At 39.2% G+C, this 20742-nt stretch overlaps 2 protein-coding genes and 2 non-coding genes across 6 annotated transcripts; 3 read left to right on the top strand and 1 right to left on the bottom strand.

Moving 5' to 3' along the window:
• Positions 1-1219: 1219 nt before the first annotated feature.
• Positions 1220-4828, top strand: arl5c (ADP-ribosylation factor-like 5C). Its single transcript, XM_044182260.1, has 6 exons — positions 1220-1405; positions 1919-1979; positions 2098-2245; positions 2796-2879; positions 3320-3471; positions 3599-4828. Exons 1-6 carry the CDS (start codon positions 1360-1362, stop codon positions 3645-3647), a joined length of 540 nt encoding a protein of 179 aa, XP_044038195.1. The 5' UTR covers positions 1220-1359; the 3' UTR covers positions 3648-4828.
• A 513-nt stretch (positions 4829-5341) lies between these two features.
• On the bottom strand, positions 5342-5413 carry trnac-gca. The gene has a single exon. It is a non-coding gene; the product is annotated as a tRNA-Cys (tRNA).
• A 126-nt stretch (positions 5414-5539) lies between these two features.
• Positions 5540-20590, top strand: LOC122869378 (plexin domain-containing protein 1-like). Of its 3 annotated transcripts, XM_044182324.1 has the most exons (16): positions 5540-5547; positions 6432-6521; positions 8260-8292; positions 15419-15585; positions 15858-16001; positions 18104-18173; positions 18302-18424; positions 18508-18626; positions 18722-18821; positions 18948-19043; positions 19177-19258; positions 19339-19399; positions 19481-19601; positions 19729-19764; positions 19843-20000; positions 20101-20590. In XM_044182324.1, the coding sequence occupies exons 2-16, from the start codon at positions 6515-6517 to the stop codon at positions 20212-20214; spliced, it is 1431 nt and encodes a 476-aa protein (XP_044038259.1). In that variant the 5' UTR covers positions 5540-5547; positions 6432-6514; the 3' UTR covers positions 20215-20590. The 3 variants fall into 3 exon arrangements, with proteins under 3 accessions (XP_044038259.1, XP_044038258.1, XP_044038260.1); XM_044182323.1 differs by lacking the exons at positions 5540-5547; positions 6432-6521 and having other exon boundaries at positions 7818-8292; XM_044182325.1 differs by lacking the exons at positions 5540-5547; positions 6432-6521; positions 8260-8292 and adding an exon at positions 12262-13604.
• Positions 17409-17480, top strand: trnac-gca. The gene has a single exon. It is a non-coding gene; the product is annotated as a tRNA-Cys (tRNA).
• Positions 20591-20742: the final 152 nt, after the last annotated feature.

Below are 20742 nucleotides of genomic sequence, written 5' to 3'. Positions count from 1 at the left end.
AGCATATCAAAAGGTATCATTAAAGAAGCTTTTTTTGTATTTCTCAACTGGACATTATCAACCTTAAAAGGCCATTTTACTACTTTAATAATTTAAATAAACCGTTAATAGCATAAAAATATCAATAACTTATTTTTTGTTATTGTCTGATGTCTGTGTATTACAATGAAATCATTTAAAAGACATAGCAGGTTTCAGTTCTACATTTGGATTTCATGCCTTTAAGTAAAGTGAGTTCTTGTCACAAAGGAAACAGGAAAAGGAAACTACTGATAAAAATCCTATTTGTGACTTTTACCATAAATGATTGACATACCCTCTGGGTAACAGAGGGTATGTCAATCATAATCATTAGGTCTGATAACAGAAACATCTCTCTTTACAATGCGATATAATTCAACAGTGCCACAAACTACATCCTCCAAAATGACCATGAAGTTGAATCAACACCTCTCTAGAACAGTTTCAGCAAAACTGAACATTATAACCTTCATGAAGGTCGGCTTTATAACAGGACTGTTGTATTAGTGCATTAGTGTTAGCTAGGTGTACCTAGTAAACTGGCAACTGAGAGTATATGGTGAGCCCTCACACTCTGCCAGTGGTGGAAGATGTAGTATTCAAGATTTCACTTAAGTAAAAGTACAAAAGTATTAACAGCAATAATGTACTTAAAGTATTAAAATAAAAGTATTTATTGGGCAGAATTATTATATCCATCATATTATTGGAATACTATTACTGATGCTTTAACACAAAGGCCTAAGCCACATTTAATGTTATGGCTGGTGGAGGTGGAGCACATTTTAACTATATTATATACTGTTGGATGATTTAATCTATAGCACATTATGATATTTTATAAATTGATCATGTGTTTTGTTTGTAAAATCTGTAAAGTAACTAGTAACTCCAGCTGTCAGATAAATGTAGTGAAGTAAAAAGTACAATATTTCTCTCTGAAATGTAGTGGAGTGGAAGTGTAAAGAAATACTTAGGTAAAGTAAAAGTACCTCAAAAGTGTACTTAAGTACAGTACCTAAGTAAATGTACTTAGTTAATATTCCACAACTGCACCTTGCCGTGTTTGCTATCCTGATGGGTCCCTCACGTGAGGATTCAGACATTTCCCACAGCCCCTGAACGCACCATCATTATGCCCTTTGTCCGTGACTCACTCGACTGAAGAGTACCAACGCTTTTCTCGTGAGAAGCGCCGCCCACTATGCTGAGGCAGAACTTGATATTAGATGGAGGAACAGAGTTTATCAGACAGTCAGCTGTTAACAGACACTGAAGTTAGTCTCTTCTACTGTATTCATCACTCACCTCACACACACACACACACACTTGTTGGACATGGGATTTCTTCTGACCAAGATGATGGCCGTCTTCGGTGACAGAGGTAAGAGCAACTTATTTTACACAACTTCTCAATTTCCAGTGTGACTTTCAGAATTCGTGGTGTTTGTCAGCTGCTATACGATCTTTCAAAGCCTCTAAGGGTATAAATATCCTTAGAAATGATATGTTGTTAAAAAAATCACTTTACACATAAATTCCCTTTTATTCTGACTGACTGAAAACTAAGACTTCAGCTTCATTCTCTGCCAAACAGGGAATGTAGAGTACATGAGACCTGACTTGAATGCACTGTTGGACTGGTATTATTCAGTGATGTAATATCCTCACTGTGGGATAAGAAATGATATTCTGCTCAGTACCTGTCTTTATCTTATCTGTGTGTTGAAACAATTTAATCTCCTGAAACAGAGGTTGCTGTTTCAGTGTACATTTGTCTTGTGATGCATTGAAACAAATTGTTCTCAAGATTAGAGTGTGTTCGAATGAGGATACCTACAAATCCAGTTTGCACTGTTCGGGTTAAATGTAATTATTTTTATAAACTTTCCTACAGAGCACAAAGTTGTTATCGTGGGTTTGGACAATGCTGGAAAGACAACCATCCTCTATCAGTTGTAAGTGAATTTCTGGGGCTACAATAGTTATATAACTATAAAATCTGGTTAGTATATTTACTCTGAATTCTGTCAAATATGTGCTTGAATTTGTTTTCCCACCTTCCCACACAAACAGTCTGACGAAAGAAGCCGTCCACACATCACCAACCATCGGCAGCAACGTTGAGGAGATCATCGTACGTAACACACACTTCTTAGTTTGGGATATCGGAGGACAGGAGAGCCTTCGAGCCAGCTGGTACTCATACTATGGCAACACAGAGGTACGGATCACTGTCTGTCTTCAGATCCTCTGTCTAACTCTACATAAGAGACTGAAATACATTCTGTAGGTTAAAAATGAAACAGAAAAGTCAGAAACAAGACATTTTGCTGATGCTTTTATCTAAGGTACCTAGTCTACACATTTAGGTTTTGATTTAGCTGAATTTTTTTAAAGTTTCTTGGTCTTATGTTCCCAAAAAACACCTAAACATCTTGCTTTCCCAATATTGATCATCTAGAATTCAATATATATAAATGATTTTTGACACTCTTGATATTCAAGACAGAAACAGAAACCATCCTAAAAGTTTATAGGCTATTGCACATTAACCCATATTGGCTTCTTATTTTCCTACCATGCCCCCTGTACTGATAAAGTTACTTATCACCGTTACATAATCATTTATAACATATTACACATGTCTGTAGCAGACGTCTTGTGCCCCCTCCTATAATTACAACACTGATAACATGGATTCTGTTAATATGCGATAGCTGTTGATTGTGTGCTAAAAACTGATTTAATTATGAATGTTGTGGCTCTTTCAGATTGTCATTCTGGTTGTGGACAGCACCGACCGCGAACGCCTCACTCTCACCAAAGCAGAGCTGCACCGCATGCTCTCACATGAGGTACAAATCCAGCTGTGTAGAGAGATGTGTGTTAGCAGGATTAGTTTTATCAATTAAAAACTAAGGTGAAATCAAGCTGAGAAATTAAAATAGAATCCACCAATTTACTGTGAATGCAGCCTTGACGTAAAACCCTTTTTTTGTTCAGCGAATCTGCCCAAGTCTGCTATTCATGCTTTGAGATGCACTTCTGTTTTCAGAGTGACTAATTGCGCCATAGGTTACAAACCCATGACACAACATGATGAGGAAGTTTCAACTTAGACTGTGTTAGTCAGCATGTTGACATGCATTCAAATATTCCACTGAGGCTGCTGTTCTTCTTTCAAAGTTGACACGGGGACATTTTTGGGATTTCCAATGGAAATGTTTCAGCTCTATAAATATAAATTGATACCGAAAGCAGCGTTGGTAACCCATCTTCTCTGGTTTGGACGTAGGACCTACAGAACGCAGCCGTTCTTGTTTTGGCCAACAAACAAGACGTGAAGGGCTCGATGACGGCGGCAGAGATCTCCCAGTGCCTCACACTCGACTCCATCACAACCCACTCCTGGCACGTCCAAGCCTGCTGTGCCCTGACAGGAGAAGGGTGAGTCAAACACACCTCATACTTTCTCTTTCTGTGTCTGCCAGTATGAGTCAGTCCTTAAAATGCCTTTACAAACATCAACTTCTGCTGGAACAGCCACTTATCGTTTCTTTTCACTCTCTTGCAGTCTACCTGCCAGTCTGGACTGGATGAAGTCGCGGGTTGTTGCAAACTAGAACACAGCTCCAGTGGATCAAACTTCCTCAAACTGAGCCAACCTCGAAGGAACTGCAAAGGTCACAGCGTCAGGGTTATTTACAGTGTTTTGGGCAAAGTCCTGTGAACATGGCGTCTGTGATAGAGCCTGCCTCGCCACACCGACAGTATGTCTTACCCAGCTGTGTGAGCGTCTGGAGGGGCTGCCTCTCATATGGCTGAGCCTCAGGGTGGATGAGCAACAGAGAAACATGGATGATCTTAAGAGTTGGTTAACGTACACCAATATCAGTAAATTTAGACTCCAAGTGTTGATTTTTGAACTGTTCAAGAACCGCTTGCTTGTTTGATTAGCCTGTATTCTAATAATCTGGTATCTCAGTTGTGGTTATGAAGCTGTGCACAGTAAGGAAGTGTTTTATGTGCATTTACCGTTTTTAAGTTTTCTTTAAGTGACCCATGTGCACCATGTTTATGTAAGATATCCTACCTGACCAGTAATATCACATTCCACTCTCATAGGCGTTCTTTCATTTCACTAATCAAGGGACAACAGCTTACTTTATTGAATTGTAAAGTGGTATTCATTCATTAATTACTAGAACTGAACAACCGAGGATGTTAAACCTACACTTGAATAATAAGCCATCTGGAAAACATGAGGCAGGTAGATCATAGATGATAATTGATAACACTAAAGCATATATTTTACAGATAAAGTGTTGTTTTTCTCATATTTAAATTTGCTCTTTCATTTCTCTTTGACAATCATGAACATGAACCTGAACTACTTCTGCTGCAACCGAATTTAGTACCTCACTTGTTACAAAAAAAGCTTTTCAATCACAAAGTGAGTTTAGTAGCTGCCTAGTATTAAGCCTCTATCATGGAAGACTTTTACACAATAACTGAGAAGAAGCTGCAAGCACAAACTGTAGCTCATGTCGCCTCCCTTAGTCAGAAACTCTGCAATGTTGGGATACAAGTCTGCACCTGATGTATAAGATTATATTCTATGCCAGTGAATAACAGGACACTTTTGTTAGACCTAAAGGTTTTTAGTAATTTATTTTTTTAAAACAAAGCTCTTGAACTATTTATTGAATAGGAAAATGAGCTAGCTGCTAATGACTATGAGTCATATTACAAAAGTATATATTGTATTGTGTCATTTTAAATAAATATTATCATTGAAAATATCCGGGGGGGTGTTGTCTGTCATGCAGCTGTAATATTTTTTGTTTCAACAAGCGATACACAGCATACCGTTGAAGGGTGGTTTATACCTGCAGTAACAGTAATGACAAAAATATGTGTGTTTTGTGCTCACACATTCACAGCAGATGGTTTTGGCAGCACTACAGATGAAATCATACAGTTTAGTCATTTTATACTAGATTATGCTATAGATACCGTAGCATTATGCTGTAGTATGTGGATATAGGCAATAGGCCTGACTGAACTGGCCTGAATGTGTACTCTTGTCATTGTATGTTGTTACTGTGTGCTGTTGTATGATGTGTGCAGTGCTGTGGAAAGGAATTTCCCCTTGGGCACATCAAAGTCTAAAGTCTAAAAGTCTCTCTGCCTGTTTGTATGGACCCTAAATGTTCTCTTTTGTGAAGTAATATTAACCTTATAGCAGCAATTAACACTAAAAATGTCGGTTTCCTCTCAAGAAGGTAGATTTCATGAAAAAGAATAAAGTGTATTAAGGGGGCATCCGGATTTGAACCGGAGACCTCTTGATCTGCAGTCAAATGCTCTACCACTGAGCTATACCCCCTGATATTGTGCTAAGCTCGTATGATTATTATTTAATGAAACCTGATTTAAACATGCATTGATTATATATGGCATTGCGTATTTATATTTAGCGAACACATGTTTGACTTTGTCGACAGTCGTGGTATCTCACAGGTAAGCCTAGTTAACAGGCACGAGGTTATTTTGACCACTGGGGGGAGAAATTAGCCTACATTTGTGACTACGTGTACCGAGCAGGTACTGTGAACTAAAAGCAAAAAGTCCTCCAAATTAAACGAAAAATACGTCGTTTGTAACTGCCCTCTACAACGACACACGCATAGATCTGACGCCGCTATCGGCAGGATGACATCATTTGTCTGCGCCGAATAATCACTCCCTACTCTTTCGGACACATCCTGTACCAATCACTGTTGAAAACTACATCCGTTTTAAGGTTTGGTTAGGTTTAGGCACAAAAACGACTTGGTTAGGGAAACGTCGTGGTTTGTTTTAAAATGGCAACTTCCTTAATTAAAGGACCTTCGTTGTTATGGTTACAGTAACAAACACGTGGACGTGGTTGAGGTTGCATCCATGGTCTAAACCAATATGTTAGGCTACTAGCCATGTTGACATAAAATAGGCTAATAAAATAACAGGGAGTTGAGTAAAACACATTTCAGTGCATTAGCAGAAAAATTGTTTCTTACCAGCAGTGGCGGAAAGTAACGAAATACATTTACTCAAGTAGTCTACTGAGTAGGCTATTTCCATGTACTGCTACTTTAAACTTCTACTTCACTACATATCACAGGGGAAATATTGTACTTTTTACTCCGCTACATTTATTTGACAGCTGTAGTTGCTTTTCAGAGTCAGATTTTACATAACCAAAACACATAATAAGCTTATAAAATACTATGTATTGCTAAAGATTAAACCAGTTATTTCAAACATAAATAAAGTAGCTCCACCTCAACCAGCTACAACAGTAAAATGCGAAATTAATAGAATGAATTTTCTAAATATTCACCAATCTGCTTCTCTTCATCCAGCTGGCTTTCTTTGTGATTGCTATAGATGTATCTGCATTCACCTCATCAGTGCACTTCATGAAAGAACAAGTGAACCAAACATTATGCTCAGTAAGTATCAGAATCAGAATCAGAAATACTTTATTGATCCCCGAGGGGAAATTCTTTTGCTACAGCAGCTCACTATCACGTCAGTGCACACAGGAATAGAAGTACTAGGCAAAAAAAATATAATACACTATAATGCAGGTCAGAAAATAAATAAAGTACCAAGTGGGTATAAGTATAAAATAAAATAAGTGTGAAGTACAAAGTGGGTTTACTGGTTGATGATAATAATATGGTATAAAGTACTAGTGCATGAACTGCCAAGTGTAGCTTATTTATAATGAGATGGAGGATATTGCACAGCAGTAATAGAGGTATGAATAAATATCAATATCAATAAATAGGGAATTTAAGTATATTGCCCAGGAGTATTAACACAGGATATTGCACAATTATGTCAAGTATTGCAGAGATGTAATGATCAATGTCCAGTTTAATGACTTAGGGTCATACAGACTACACTTAGAGGGAGGAGTTAAAGAGTCTGATGGCCACAGGCAGGAATGACTTCCTGTGGCGCTCTGATGTGCTTTTTGGGGGGTGAGTCTTCCGCTGAAGGTGCTCCTTTGTTTGACCAGCACGTCATGGAACGGGTGGGAGACACTGTCCAAGATGGCATGTAGTTTGGCCAGCATCTTCCTCTCTGACACCACCGCCGGAGAGTCCAGCTCCACCCCCACAATGTCTATGTATAACATCTTAATTTTCAGAAAGATGTGAAAATTATAGATATTCTAACCTCCTTTATCTGTTCATTTCAAGTCAGCAGTCTCTGTGAAAATCTGCACATGCTGCTGTGCACAGTGTACGCTGTGTTTATGGTCTGCATTATAGGACAGGGTACTGATTGCCTTTCCAGCTGTGAATCCAATAAACGCTCAGCTGCCATTTCTTTGCCAAAGATTCCGTGTTTGCTCTCATAACAGATAGAAATGATGAAAGCAGTGGCTAAGAGAGGTGGTGGAGTCTGCCGCAGTGCTTGTAAAGTAAACAGGGCTTTTACATAACCGCTGGAAATTAAACTGCAACAAAGAGAAGTTTCATTCCCATGTGGGTCACCAAAGGATGTTGTTGTTAGAAAAGAGACACAATGTTTTGAGGAGTCATAAACAGACTTGACATGGAATGTGTGTAATATCATAACTAGCACTGATTTTAGGCCTGGCATTGTTAGCATCATTGTCACCATGTCTAATCTCAGATTTCTCCCTGACCTCGCAGCTGGTTTGGACAGAGGGAGGCGCCATACACTCTGCTGACAGTGAAACTCCAGGAGATGGTCCTATTTATACTTTTATCACTTAGAATGATGGGAGAGGTTAGCTGCGATTCCAGGGAATTACACCAGAATCTCAAACAGAGGAATACATTGCAGAATTTTTGAAAATAGAAAGATAGAACTCAATGTCCAGGTGTTTTAAAGTGTGCAGATGATAGACTGTATCCTTTCTGCTCCAAATCCTCATCAGCTGATCCTTGTGTCTTTTGCAATAACCAAGGCAACGGACGAACAGCACTGAGGAGGAGAGAAAGGGTGTAGTTAGAAACAGTGGTGATTCGGAGGGGGGAAGAGAGTGACGGGTGGAAGTGGGATTCAGAGCAAGCTGTTTTTGCAAAGAGAAGAAGAGGAGGAAGAACAGAGTAGCTGAGACAAAACTGTGGCTTTTTTAATTTTTTTGTCTTTTGCTGCCCAACATGTGTTTCAGCTTGGTGATGCTCTTCCTCTGTCTCTCCCAAACAGAGCTGGCAAGAGGTTGGGCTCAACAGCAAACAGGTGAGTTGTGTGTATTTTCCCTCCATCATCATTGCTTTAATCTTTCCACCTTTCCTCCTGTGCGCACTGCCTCCGGTCTGGTCTTTAAAGTCAGATGCTTAAGCTTACAGGTGTAGCAAGTCTCTCTTGCAGCTTCTCCACTTTTTATCTTTTGCTCACTTGGCACATTTACTTACTGTTTTGAAGTCAGTGTGCAGTTGAACTCTGCATGCAGATGGTTTTCTTAATTTGTTGTCACAGTCATTTCTTCTTGAGTGAAAGGAATAGTTAATATTCTTATTTTTTAATTTTCATATTGATGCTGTGTATGATACTGTTGCTATTTTAACTCGCTATAAACCACAGAACTTCAGTAGGACTCTTTATGGAGCAGCAAATGGGCATGCCATGCCCTTTCCATTTTACGCACAAAAGTGAATGACCTAGTTTAAAGTGCACAATAAAAATACCCTATTCCACAAAGCATGCGACTGAGTCTAAACAACAACCCACAAACAGCCTGTTTCAGGTTTAAAATTAGATACTTTGTTTTTCGTCTTGCCTCCCAGCTAGACTGGCAGAAAACTGTGGGAGGCTTTTGAGCTATTGGACAGTGGAGACATCAGTTGCCACATATTATTTGATATACGGCACGTTTTGGGAAGTGGAGGGGTGCAGAGTGACCAAGTATGCAGGAGGTGTGTTTGGGGCATTCATATTCATTTATTTATAGCTCTGAGGAATTTGACTGGTCACTCTCTACAAACTCCTTTCCTCCTGCCTTTCCCCTACATTTCATTAAAATAGCTTTGAAAAAGTTAAATCATCCAGTACTCCTCATGAGTTCAGGAGAGTTCCTCTGCATCGGAAAATGTGTTGCGGATGAAACAGCATCACACATTACTGTGCAGGAGGTGCTCAGATATGTGTTTGCTACATAAAGGGTACTGACCTAGCATATATTCCTTTCGTGTACCTAATTTGCTCTTATCTGCCTTGTCACTCAACATTACAAACTTTTAAAAATGACTTTGGTCCTGAGAGAGCCATCTACACCATCTGAACCAGACTGTACAAACACAGAGCCCCGAGCTGAAAATGAATTGTGGCCCTGGCAATGACCTCAGTGTTTGGCCTCTTGTCTCCTGTCCTGCTGAGAAGTTTGCTTAACAAATATCCTGAAGCTGATCCAGACATGTTGGAGCTAAGCATAGATTGGAAGAATGAAAAGCAGAGTGAAAGGATTGTTTTCAAAGATTGAATCATAGATAGGATGTTATTGTCTGTGGATCCCAGATTGACTCTTATTTTATAAAAGTCATGTGAAATTTGACTTGTCATAGCAAAACAGGCTTGTGTTTTAGGAAAAATAAAATTGCAAGAACAAAAACAGTTATCTGCCAACATCTGAGCAACTTGTAATTTGGAACAGCGTTTGTATGGGAAATGGTTTTGGCCTGAACGCTGCCCCCTTCATTCATTTCTCTTATCGGACAATAAAAAGCAAAAAATAATGTTTTTACCTCTTCCATGCAGAGATTTGGTTTCACCATAACAGAAGAAAAGTGAGGCACTCATGTTCTCTGACCAAAATTGGAATGTCTCTTGTCTTTATAGTGTTATTGTGTAATGTAACTTTGTTGCACTCTCTTAGGGATGTCATAAATTAATTTTGTCATTTTTAAGATTCCTGGGTGATATTTATTAAAGGAGGCTCCTCTCGAAGCTTTAATACCATGGTAATTGTTGCTATTGTATATCAGCAGCTCATTTACTGGCCAAAATACACACTAAGAGATGTGCCACCTTATCAGCTTCCCAATTATTTAATAATGGAGTTGGGGGTGTTCAGTTAATTATGCACATTTCTTTTCTCAAATATGAATCACACTTTGAATCTCTGAGACCAAAGTGGCTCGATTATCTGGATGAAACTTATTCAGTGGAATGGAACTAAAGAATTGCACATCTGCAATTCAACCACACGCCTTGAAATGAACTATACATATTTATTGTGGGGGATGTTGAGTCCATGCCAACTCCTCCAGCCTCTGCTCAGGAAGGGTGTGTTCTCTCAGACCGCTCTGAGCTGACCGCTCACAGAAAAAGGCAGCTAAATGTCGTGGTTTGGTAGCTCCTGAAAGAGTGGGCAGAGGTCAGTTTTCTGTCCAAAACATCGGCCCTTTCATTGACTACATTTGACCACTACAGTGGTTCCTGTTTTACCTTAACAGGTCTTTTACATATACTTGTCATCCTTTGCCTCAGTGCTGCCCTTATTGCCACAAACTTTAGAAAAACCTTTACACCCCAAAATAAATGTATGTGGAAAACTCATCTGCGTTCTTGACCAAGAACACAGATAAGCAACCAACATTTAGTGACTCACCAACACCATTTCTACACTGGCACAGTGAGGTATGGGTTGGCTGTTGCTCTCAAAATAGGGAGAGAGTCCATTATCTATTCTTAGGCATTATCTTCTAGCTGAGGCAGCACCCTGTTCTTTTCCTAAAAGAAGAGCAGACGTACAAAACAAATCAAGGTCCATCTTGATATTGATTAATCATATGCACAAAAAATAATGAAAAAATAGGGGAAGTATTATTAAATCAATGTGCATTGCATGGACCATATATAAACTGTGCAACTGTACACCATAAGTTTAGATATGTATTTTGTATGAAAACCTCAAACTTCTAAATATCAAATCATAATTTAAATCAGTAATCTTACTTACAATTAAAGTAAAAACTCTACAAATAGATGAATATGGGGAAAAAACCATTTACTTCTATTTTTATATCATTTTTCATGTATCGCAAGGCTAGTTGCAGTTATTATCGACTCTAAGGTATCATTATGTATTTCAGATGCATCCCAAAGAATTCAAAATGTTCAATTCTTATAAGGATACCAGTGTTGTTCATGTTTACAGGTATTTCTACTGTGAAAATCAAGTGAATAGTAGAGTTTTCACTCACTACTCTACCAGTAGTCTAATGTAAGTTTGAAAAAGTCAGTTTTCAAATGTTTTCATTATATTTAATGTACTATTTTACATGCATCCAGCAGTAGGAGCAGAGCTCAGAGTATGTGTGATCCAGTGAGTAATTCATATGGATATGGGTGAGTGGAGTGTTTTTGTCAGTTTCTCCTGGACAGCCAAGACAATATGACTCCCATCTCACTGTTTTGGTTATCTGCCAGTGATTTTAATACTACTGGCTGTGAGACCAATGGCCTGAGTAGATTTTATAAGCCATAACTTCATATTGAGCGTCTGCAACCCTCCCAACTTGTATAAACCAGAATGTTTATCTGCTGCGCTGCAGACCTCAACAACTGTGTGCACACCATTCCTCCTCTTACCTCATAGATGCCATAACAGGGCGGATCCAGTGCTCAACAATCACACATCTAGGTTTAATATATGAGCTGCCACGACTGCATTGACACACCACTTAATTGAATCAAAGGGTGGAGAGAAACACTCATGAACAAATACAATAAGGTCCTATGAGGTCAAGACATTTGGGTTGTCACTTCAGAAACTTGTTAAATGACGCACTGTAGTTTTGATGGCTGTGGAAGACATCAGTATTATAATTGTGTGAATGCAGAGTGATGTTAAAAGCAGTCCTCGCCAGCCAATGTCCCACACAGTCTGAACTCTGGGGGTTTGGCACAGGACGTAGCTGAGGGACCAACAGGCCTGTGTTCCTCTCCCACACTCAGGACAGAAATGCAGGCATCAAACCAATGTCAACTAACATTTCACTTCCATAAGAGGAGCTGTGCTGGGTGCTGACACCCATAATAACTTGTTTATTTCTTTCTTAAATGTGTTTTCTTGTTGATTATCCAGTTTAATTATCCAGACTGATTTGAGCTGAGGCTCCCTGCTTTAACAGCTTTCTGTTTAACAATGAACATCTGCAAAACTGCAAAGAAATTAAGTTGTAGTTTAATTTTCTCATTAACATCGGCTAGTAAAAGTACAAGATGGAGTGGGAGGTATATCTGCATGCGAGGAAGTTCTGTTTTTTGAGGTTTGAAAACATGTATAAACAGCTGAATTTTAAGCATTTCCTTTAAATGCCTAATTCAGATGGCAGGTCAGTGTGGTCAAACACCTGAAAAATAAGCATGTCTATTTTGAAACCAATACAGTGGGTTTGGTTAACGGTGGAGTTCACTTTTATCATACCATATTTTTCACACCCGTGAGCTACACCCTGGTCGCCTAGTAAGTTAATTCAAACTCATGAGGTTTTGCAAATCTCAAGATCTGGCTTTACCATGAACATTGTATTGAATGTGCTCCCAAGCTCTTTAAATATCTTTTACCTCACCCCGCGTTTAATCAGTCTGAGATGTTTCATTCTTTTGCATTAAGCATTCAAGGAAAAAAACATGTGTGCTGGCAGAATTTTCAGCCATTTCACATGCAAACTCTTTCAAAATTGAAATAACCTGGCGTATGTCAAGACATGATGTAGTCCACAACATTAATGCGCTGCATGAGAGTTAGGATGTCACTACAATTTATTTGGATCAGGTGTGTAATACGAGGGCACAGAACAGGTGGCTTCAGTTCAGTCGAGGAACATGGCACTGATTATGTAAAAGTACGTAGTCCCCCCCCCCCCCCATGTCAAATGTTTCTGAACTTCCACTTTCAAGTGCAGATGTCAAATTAAAAATGGGTTACAGACGTAGACCTAGCCTCCAAATGTGGGTATGGCGGTGTTCCACATTTGAACTGCAGCAGAAAAAAAAATAAAGTTTAAGAAAATACACGTCCAGTTTAAAATTTTACCTTTAAAATGTAAGTTTCAACGACTCGAGGGTGTATATTTCTTTAGTTCATGCAACATTAAAGGCGGGCCAGATTCCTACAGTTGACCGGTGCTGCTGCTAACACTAACTTAGCTGTTGGCTGTAGCTAGCGTTAGCACGATTTAGGGCGCAAGCAAACAACTTAGTAGTAACAGTGAAGATTAACACGGTTCAATCACTGGGAGAACAGGTGTTTGAGCTTGGGCTTCCTAACCGGACCACTAGGAGATCTGGTAGAGTCGCCCTGCTCAGTTTTACTCTGCTCAGTTGCCAACAGTCCCGGCATGAAGACACCGGAGCAGCAGAGACCAACTCTTCGCGGCAGCCAAGCTGACCACGGCAGGACATTCACGGTGTTTCTGGACGGGAAACTGAACACGACGGAGTGATTTCTCTTGGCTTTTTTTTGTTGTTGTTGTTCGTTCCCAGCGCCACTTCAAACACCTCCTGTAGTTAGCTGAAAGCCAGAAACCACAAAAAAACAGCAAACGGTAAGGACAGGAGGTCGCCCTGATTTAGGGTTAGATGAGACACCCCGCGAAAGAGCAGCGTTTTTCTCGGGGTATATATAGGCTGATAGTGACGTCATCGCCGCGTCCCGTAATGTACGTAAAAAAGTCGCAATCACCGTAACATACCAAAAAGACGATAGATAGATAGATAGATAGATAGATAGATAGATAGATAGATAGTACTATGCAAAATGACTTAAATACATGATTTGGCACGCTTCTGTCAGTAAGTCATCTACCCCCTCCTGGTTTTAATTTTCTTTTTCAACTTTCCTTAGCTGAATAAAAATAGCCCCGAGGTTGTTGCATCTGGCAAAATGTATCTTCTAAATGTATGCTATGATGCTACCCTGGCAACCTGGAAATAGATATTTAAGAAGCTGCCAGAAATTTGGGAGTCATGCTCATCTGAGGTCTGAATGTTGTTCAGTATTGGCTGTATCATTTGAAATATCTCCAGAATAAGGTCACTTCAATTTATTCATGCCTTTTTCTGTTAACCTTTAAAACAATAAATAGTTCTTGCCACACATACTCTACATGTGTGTCTCATTATGAAGTTTTGACTGTTTTTTATGGGCACACTTAAACGTTTTATCAACTAGCTTGTGGAAATAGAGGAAGTGTGATTGGACATTTTCCAACCCAACTGTAAACTCTGAAAACTTGTTTTAAAAACGTCCTCTAAAAGCAAACTTGTTTTTGCATTTGTAACACAGAGTGTAGCAGATTTGTTTTATTGATTCCAAATATATTTTTGAATTTTGCTGAAATTGCAGTCTTCCTGAATAATTTATTAATCATGTATTCTTTGATCATTATACACAAGACAGCATGCCTGCGAGTTTGTTAAAAAAAAAAGGGCATATAAAAACACAGCCAGCATCAGCATACTTAGTTTCTCCTAAAACAACAAGGAAAATATTTAATAATTAAACATTTAACAGATCAATCAACCAGCTGATATAAAGTGACCAGTTCCTTAGATGGACATTTCTGCAGACTATACCACACAAAAAAAGTCCTCAAAAAAGCTTTCTAAGCCTACATTGCCTGTGTTTTGTATACCATCAACAGAAATGACTCTTGGGAGCTTTCCCTGTATGGCTCCAAATGTTCAACTGTGTCAGTAACTGAGCTTGTGTAAGGACCAAGGTGTCCATAGATCCACATCTATGTCTCCGTATAAATGTACCAGCAGACGTGCATTTTCCACACTCAACAGAAAATCACAGTGTGCTAAAATAAACTCCTAACATCAACTAGGAATATGTGGCTTTGAATATTTGGCTTGAAAGAAAGACAAGCCATCAATTAAAGCACCCAAAACTTTAAAGCAAAGCCTACCTACCCCAGTTTGCTTACCAAATATGGTTTACATTGTTTGTAGGGTTTGACAGTTCCTTCCGAGCGTCACTAAATGTTATTTGTATTGTTTTTGTCTTCATTCAACAATGGCTTTAACTGACAAGGTTAAGACTGAAAATTTCAAAAGGAAATTGTAATTTCTCATTTGGCTGAGTCACAACTGTAAACAGCATTCTTAAGAGTCTGAATAAAACTGGCATCCAAAATGTTTCCCGACAGTGTGTGGTACGGCTGCCAGGGGAAAACAAAAAAGCTTTGGTGTGCTTTCTCTTTTTTTATATTGAAATGGATGAGATTATGGAAATCAGTGGGTTTAGAATGTCAAATGCATCTGTTGACATAGAAGAAGGATGCAAGTGCTTATATCATCACATCCTATAATGACTCGCTCACCATACTAACCTGACATTCATTGTTTTGGACAGACAATTGGTACAGTGTGATCTCACAGCAGAATGAAGAGTCAACTGGAGGTGACAGTCATCCTCACAGAGCCCAGAAGTCATCTTCAGGCCACGCTAGGATAAGCAGGGCGGTCCTGGGTGCAGAACTAACCATCGACACTCTGCCAGACAACATGACACGTGTAGTAGTGAGTGCTGCACCACAGTGTTTCTTATGACTGTAATGGCTTATGGCATTTATTATGTTTTTGGCTTTTGACATGTTCTATTTGTTTTAGTTGGAGTTAAACAATGCCCTCTTTTGGAAAGTAGAATTTACTCGTTTCCACTCACTTGGAGAAGTATATGACAGCATATGATTTAACCATATACAGATTGAACTCTTGATGCCTGTGTGATACACACTGAAAACAGTCACACCATTCTAACCTCTCATCCTCTGTGTTTTTCTGTCTGGAAGGAGGACTCTGGCAAGTATTACATATGGCGTAGCTTTGGCCCAGAAGACCAGCACACACAGGAACTATGGGTAGACATGAATGACGTCCGGCATGGCCAAGTTAGAGTCCATGGCATTCTGTCAAATTCATACAAACAGGCAGTGGTGAGTCTCACACACAAAAATACATGCATTTTCTTACTTTTTTTGTAAGTTATTCATAAAAATTTGAATTCATGTTGTAATTTGCCAGGCCATCAACAAGAAGTGGGTGACAGTTGTTATAGAGGGTATAGGTCAGTGGTAGAGAGTTAAGAAATCTGGTTGCCCCCTAAATTTGAAATCACATAGGTGTGCTATTACAACATGCCTGCATTAAAATCTTTGAAAAAGCCAAAAGTTTAAATGAAGCTAATCCACAAATACTCTCTTCTTCTCTATCTTCAGACACAACACTACTCAAACACGCTGTTTGAGTAGTGTTTTACTGATAGTAAAATGTATCTTTAATATGTCCTTGGTGAGACAGAGTGCTTAAGTGCAACACTGCAGCAATTTTAAGTACATAGACAGTTAGTGATTCTTAATTTTCTAAAGGAGAGACGCCTGAATTTAAAGGAGAGAATTCAATTTAAAACATGAGTTAACATATGAGTGCATGCACTCTCTTATTTTATTTATTTTATTAAGCTATTTATAACATTTTCATCTATATGGTCATTTACAAGGCCATGAATAAGCAGTGGGAGGTAGCCTTCATAGGAGATATACTGTAGCTCAGTGAGAGCACATTTGACTGCAGATCAAGAGGTCCCCACTTCAACTCTGGGTGCCCCCTTCTTGTGAAAACATGCAGTATGTACCACACCAGTGCTGCTGCGTTTAAAGTCTTTGAAGTGGTAAACCTGTATGAACGTTGTGAAGTCATCAACAGTGTGAACAGGTAGAATGTGGAGATTAACTGGGATGTTTCTGCAAGTTCAGATGGAAATCCTCTATGCTCATACACACCAGTATTCAAACATGCTGGGTTAATAGTAAAACTAATCTCTCTTGTGACCTTGGTGAGATAGGTGCTAAACCTCAACATTGCAGCAATTACAAGTTCACACTTACTTAACTCTTCACTGTACTTGTCAAAGGAGAGAGTTGCAGTTTTTTTCCTTCCCATTTTGTGTGATTGAGAACAAATCAGGGGAGAACTCAATCTGAAAAGTAGGTAAATAAATACACATACTCTCTTATTGTCTTTGTAGGTTATCTATAAACTTTTTATTCAAATGGTCATTTAGCAGGCCATCAATAAGAAGCAGTTAGTAGCTTTCATAAGGGGTATAGCTCAATGGTAGAGGATTAGATTGCACTTGAAAGTGTACTTGTATGGGATGGGATGTTTCCAAATGTGGTTTATCAAAGGTTTTAATGAAGCCAGGAATTCTCTCTGCTCTCAAGTGGCAGTGCGCAAACGTATCTTTATGTTCTTGGTGAGATAGAGTGCTAAAATGCAGCACTGCAGCAATTCAAAGTCAGACAGTTACTGATATTTGTCGAGGGAAGCCTGAAAGCCAGACAGGGGGTATAGCTCAGTGGTAGAGCATTTGACTGCAGATCAAGAGGTCCCCAGTTCAAATCCGGGTGCCCCCTCATTTATGTTAAACCTAGGTAATCCTTAACAATTAAGTCCTGCTTGATTTGGTACACATGGTGAACTAATATGGCTGTAGGATAGAGAACAGTAAACAGTGAAACTGATATCATTGAGATAAAATTACAAACGCTAATGCTGGATAACATGCCGTGAATCCCTTGTGTGTTGGTAGGCAATTTGAATCAAGAGGGAGAATGGTGGACTCCCCCACTACCAAATAAAAACTACTATATAGGGAGAGAATCTAAATACATTAATGGATATTGCTGAAAACTGCTGACCATAAATAGTATCAAAAATGGGGTCTGACTTTATGAAAACATAAAGGTTGTGGAGTTACTAAAGAGTGGAGTTCTAAAATGTATTAAAATGACCTTTTAGAGAGAGAAATGAAACAAAACAGCTTTTCCCAGACAAGTAAGCAATTTTGCAGCCCCTTATTCTATCTCTGCAATACAAACCTTTAAGAGCTGATTAGGATACTTAGCACAGAACAGCAACACAAAACATAACCTCAAAACAAGAGGCTGCACTCTGTGAATTGTGGATTTAGTTTACTTGAAAATGAAGTGAATCTATATTAAAATATCTAATTCTCCCTCTGTCTGTTTCTTTGCAGAGGGTTGCCCTGTCGTTTGACTTTCCTTTTTACGGACATTACCTGAGGCAGATTACCATAGCAACAGGAGGTACCTTTTGATTTTATAACAGATGTTCAAGTGACCTTTCCTGAATATGTTCAGAGCAGAGCAGTGTTTTTGCAAGGTAACAAGTCATACTCGAGTCTTACATATTTTTCCATCTGGCCTTTTTTCAGGGTTTATCTTCACAGGGGACATTACTCACCGTATGCTGACCGTAACACAGTACATTGCCCCTCTAATGGCTAATTTTGACCCCAGCTACTCCAAAGATTCCACCGTGCAATACCTGGATAATGGTTAGAGGACACCTGATATTTGAACATGCTTTCTCCTCGTTCTCACATTGTCTGATTACTTGTCTGACATTCACTGTGTTCAGGTGAGGTGTTTGTGGTCCAGTGGGAGCAGGTCAGACTCCCAGGAAAAGAGTCAGAAGGAGCGTTTACATTTCAGGCTGCGCTTTACAAAACAGGAACCATCACGTTCAGCTACCGAGATGTGAGACAGTCCTCTGTTCTGTGCTCTTAATAGCCTTCCAAACATGTTCTCTTCCTTATTGCACAAGTGATTCCTCTTTTTTGTCTGTCTATCAGATACCTCTGTCATTAGATGTGATCAGTTCAGCTGAGCATCCAGTGAAGGTCGGTTTGTCTGATGCCTTCATGGTAACGTCATCTTCTCCTCAATCATCAGGTCAGCAATAAAGTTTGCGCCTGACCGCTTATGTATTGCGCCACCACCAAAAGACAATCAGTTTTCAGAGAGTCTTGTGAAAACCTTCAGGTATTTAACCCTGTGATATCTCTGGCACACACACAGATGCCCAACGGCGGACGATTTATGAGTACCATCGGGTTCAGATAGACACCACAAAGATCACCAAATACTCTGCTGTTGAGTTCACTGCACTGCCTAGTAAGTGATCCTTATCCGTCATCATTAATGGAAAGACATTCAAGGATTAGTTTCAACTATTCAAGATATGAGACTGCATCAACACTCAAACAATAAAACTTGTTTTCTTGTTTGGCTCTGTCTCTCTGTTCAGCCTGCCTGCAACATGACAGCTGTGAGCTCTGCCTCTCATCCAACCAAACCTCTGGTTGTAGCTGGTGCAATGTACTCCAAAGGTGAGCGGGACACTACGCTAGCCCAAATGTTGATATAGTGCAGTTTTAAGCCTTATAAATATACATCTTGTGTGTTGTAGGTGTTCTGATGGCATGGATAGACACAGACAAGAATGGCTGGACTATGCCTGTTCAGAAGAGGTATTGCTGGACATCAAGAATGAATATCTGCTTATTTGCCATTTTTGAGACTCATGCATCTATTATATTGTATATGGGCAGAGCAAAGATGCAACCTGTGAGGATTACTCCAGGGCCGACAGCTCCACTGGTTCCTCTATCACACCAGAGGTCGAGGATGTGACCTCTTTGATTCCTCTTCAAAAAAGCTGTGAAAGTGACGGTGAGGCTGAGCTATTTTTTGTGTCAGTACAATGTGCAGTGTAATGTATGCAGTATTTGACCATAATGGCACATTTTGTTCCAACTTGAAATAAGTATGGAAACAACTGCTTTCTCTGTCCTTTCAGATGAGACCAAACATCATATGTTTAAGACTAGCAATGGTGAGTTAATACGTGTAAGAGCCATTATGGTTAAGCTTTATGAAGGGATATAATTATGAGGCTTCATCTTCAATACAGATGTGAAGACAGATTCTTCAACCAAGAGTGACGGGTTGGCTAACACAGGCGTCATAGCCAGTATAGCAGCTGCACTGATTTTACTTTTGGCTCTGGTACTTGTGGCTCTTTACATCAACTACCATCCTACTGCTGCATCACCACTTTACCTCATCCAGGTGAGCACTGAATGTGTCACACACCTGCCCTGACAAAAGCCAGGTTGTAGTTACATATGTCCACATCAATCATCATTTTTCTGTGCTTGATTTTTTTTAGCGACGCAAGAACTACTGGCCTTCCTTGAAGTTTCAGAAGCAACAACCTGGTTACACAGAAGTGGAAGGAGAAGGTCATGAAAAAGACTGCATTGTTGAAGCTGGGCCATGTTGAAATGATGGATGGAAACTTGGATAAACAAGATATTTGCAATGAACTGATTTCTACAAACATTCAAGTATATCCATTTATCAAAACACTTACATTCTAAAACCACATCAACTTTTACAATTAGTTTATGATTTTTCATGACTCCACTGCAAAATGATGAAATTGTTTGGGTAGATCAGAGCTGAATGTTACTGAATGATTTAAACAGAAATGTATATCTGCTGGAATAAATGGTGGTTGCATTCCACCTATTTTTTTAAAACTTTATCTAATTTGAAACAATAAACTGTGCAATGCATGCCACAAGGTTGACAACCTTAGAAACATATATAAACTGTGCTGTTTTACATCAAACAAATAAAGTTCTGGGTGTGCTTCAGTTTCAGTTCCTGCTGCTTCTAAAGTGAAGTTGATTCTTTTAAGTTCCACCTTTTGTTTTTCATGAACATACTACACATTTCCTGATCGGTACTCCAGCTTGCAGGCTTATGCTTATGTCAGATTCAGCATTATTTGATGCTGTACATTAAA

This window comes from Siniperca chuatsi, linkage group LG21 (genome assembly GCF_020085105.1).
Source record: "Siniperca chuatsi isolate FFG_IHB_CAS linkage group LG21, ASM2008510v1, whole genome shotgun sequence".
NCBI lineage: Eukaryota > Metazoa > Chordata > Actinopteri > Centrarchiformes > Sinipercidae > Siniperca > Siniperca chuatsi.
The sequence above is the reverse complement of the archived record's forward strand: the minus strand, read 5'-3'. Positions and strand labels throughout refer to the sequence as shown.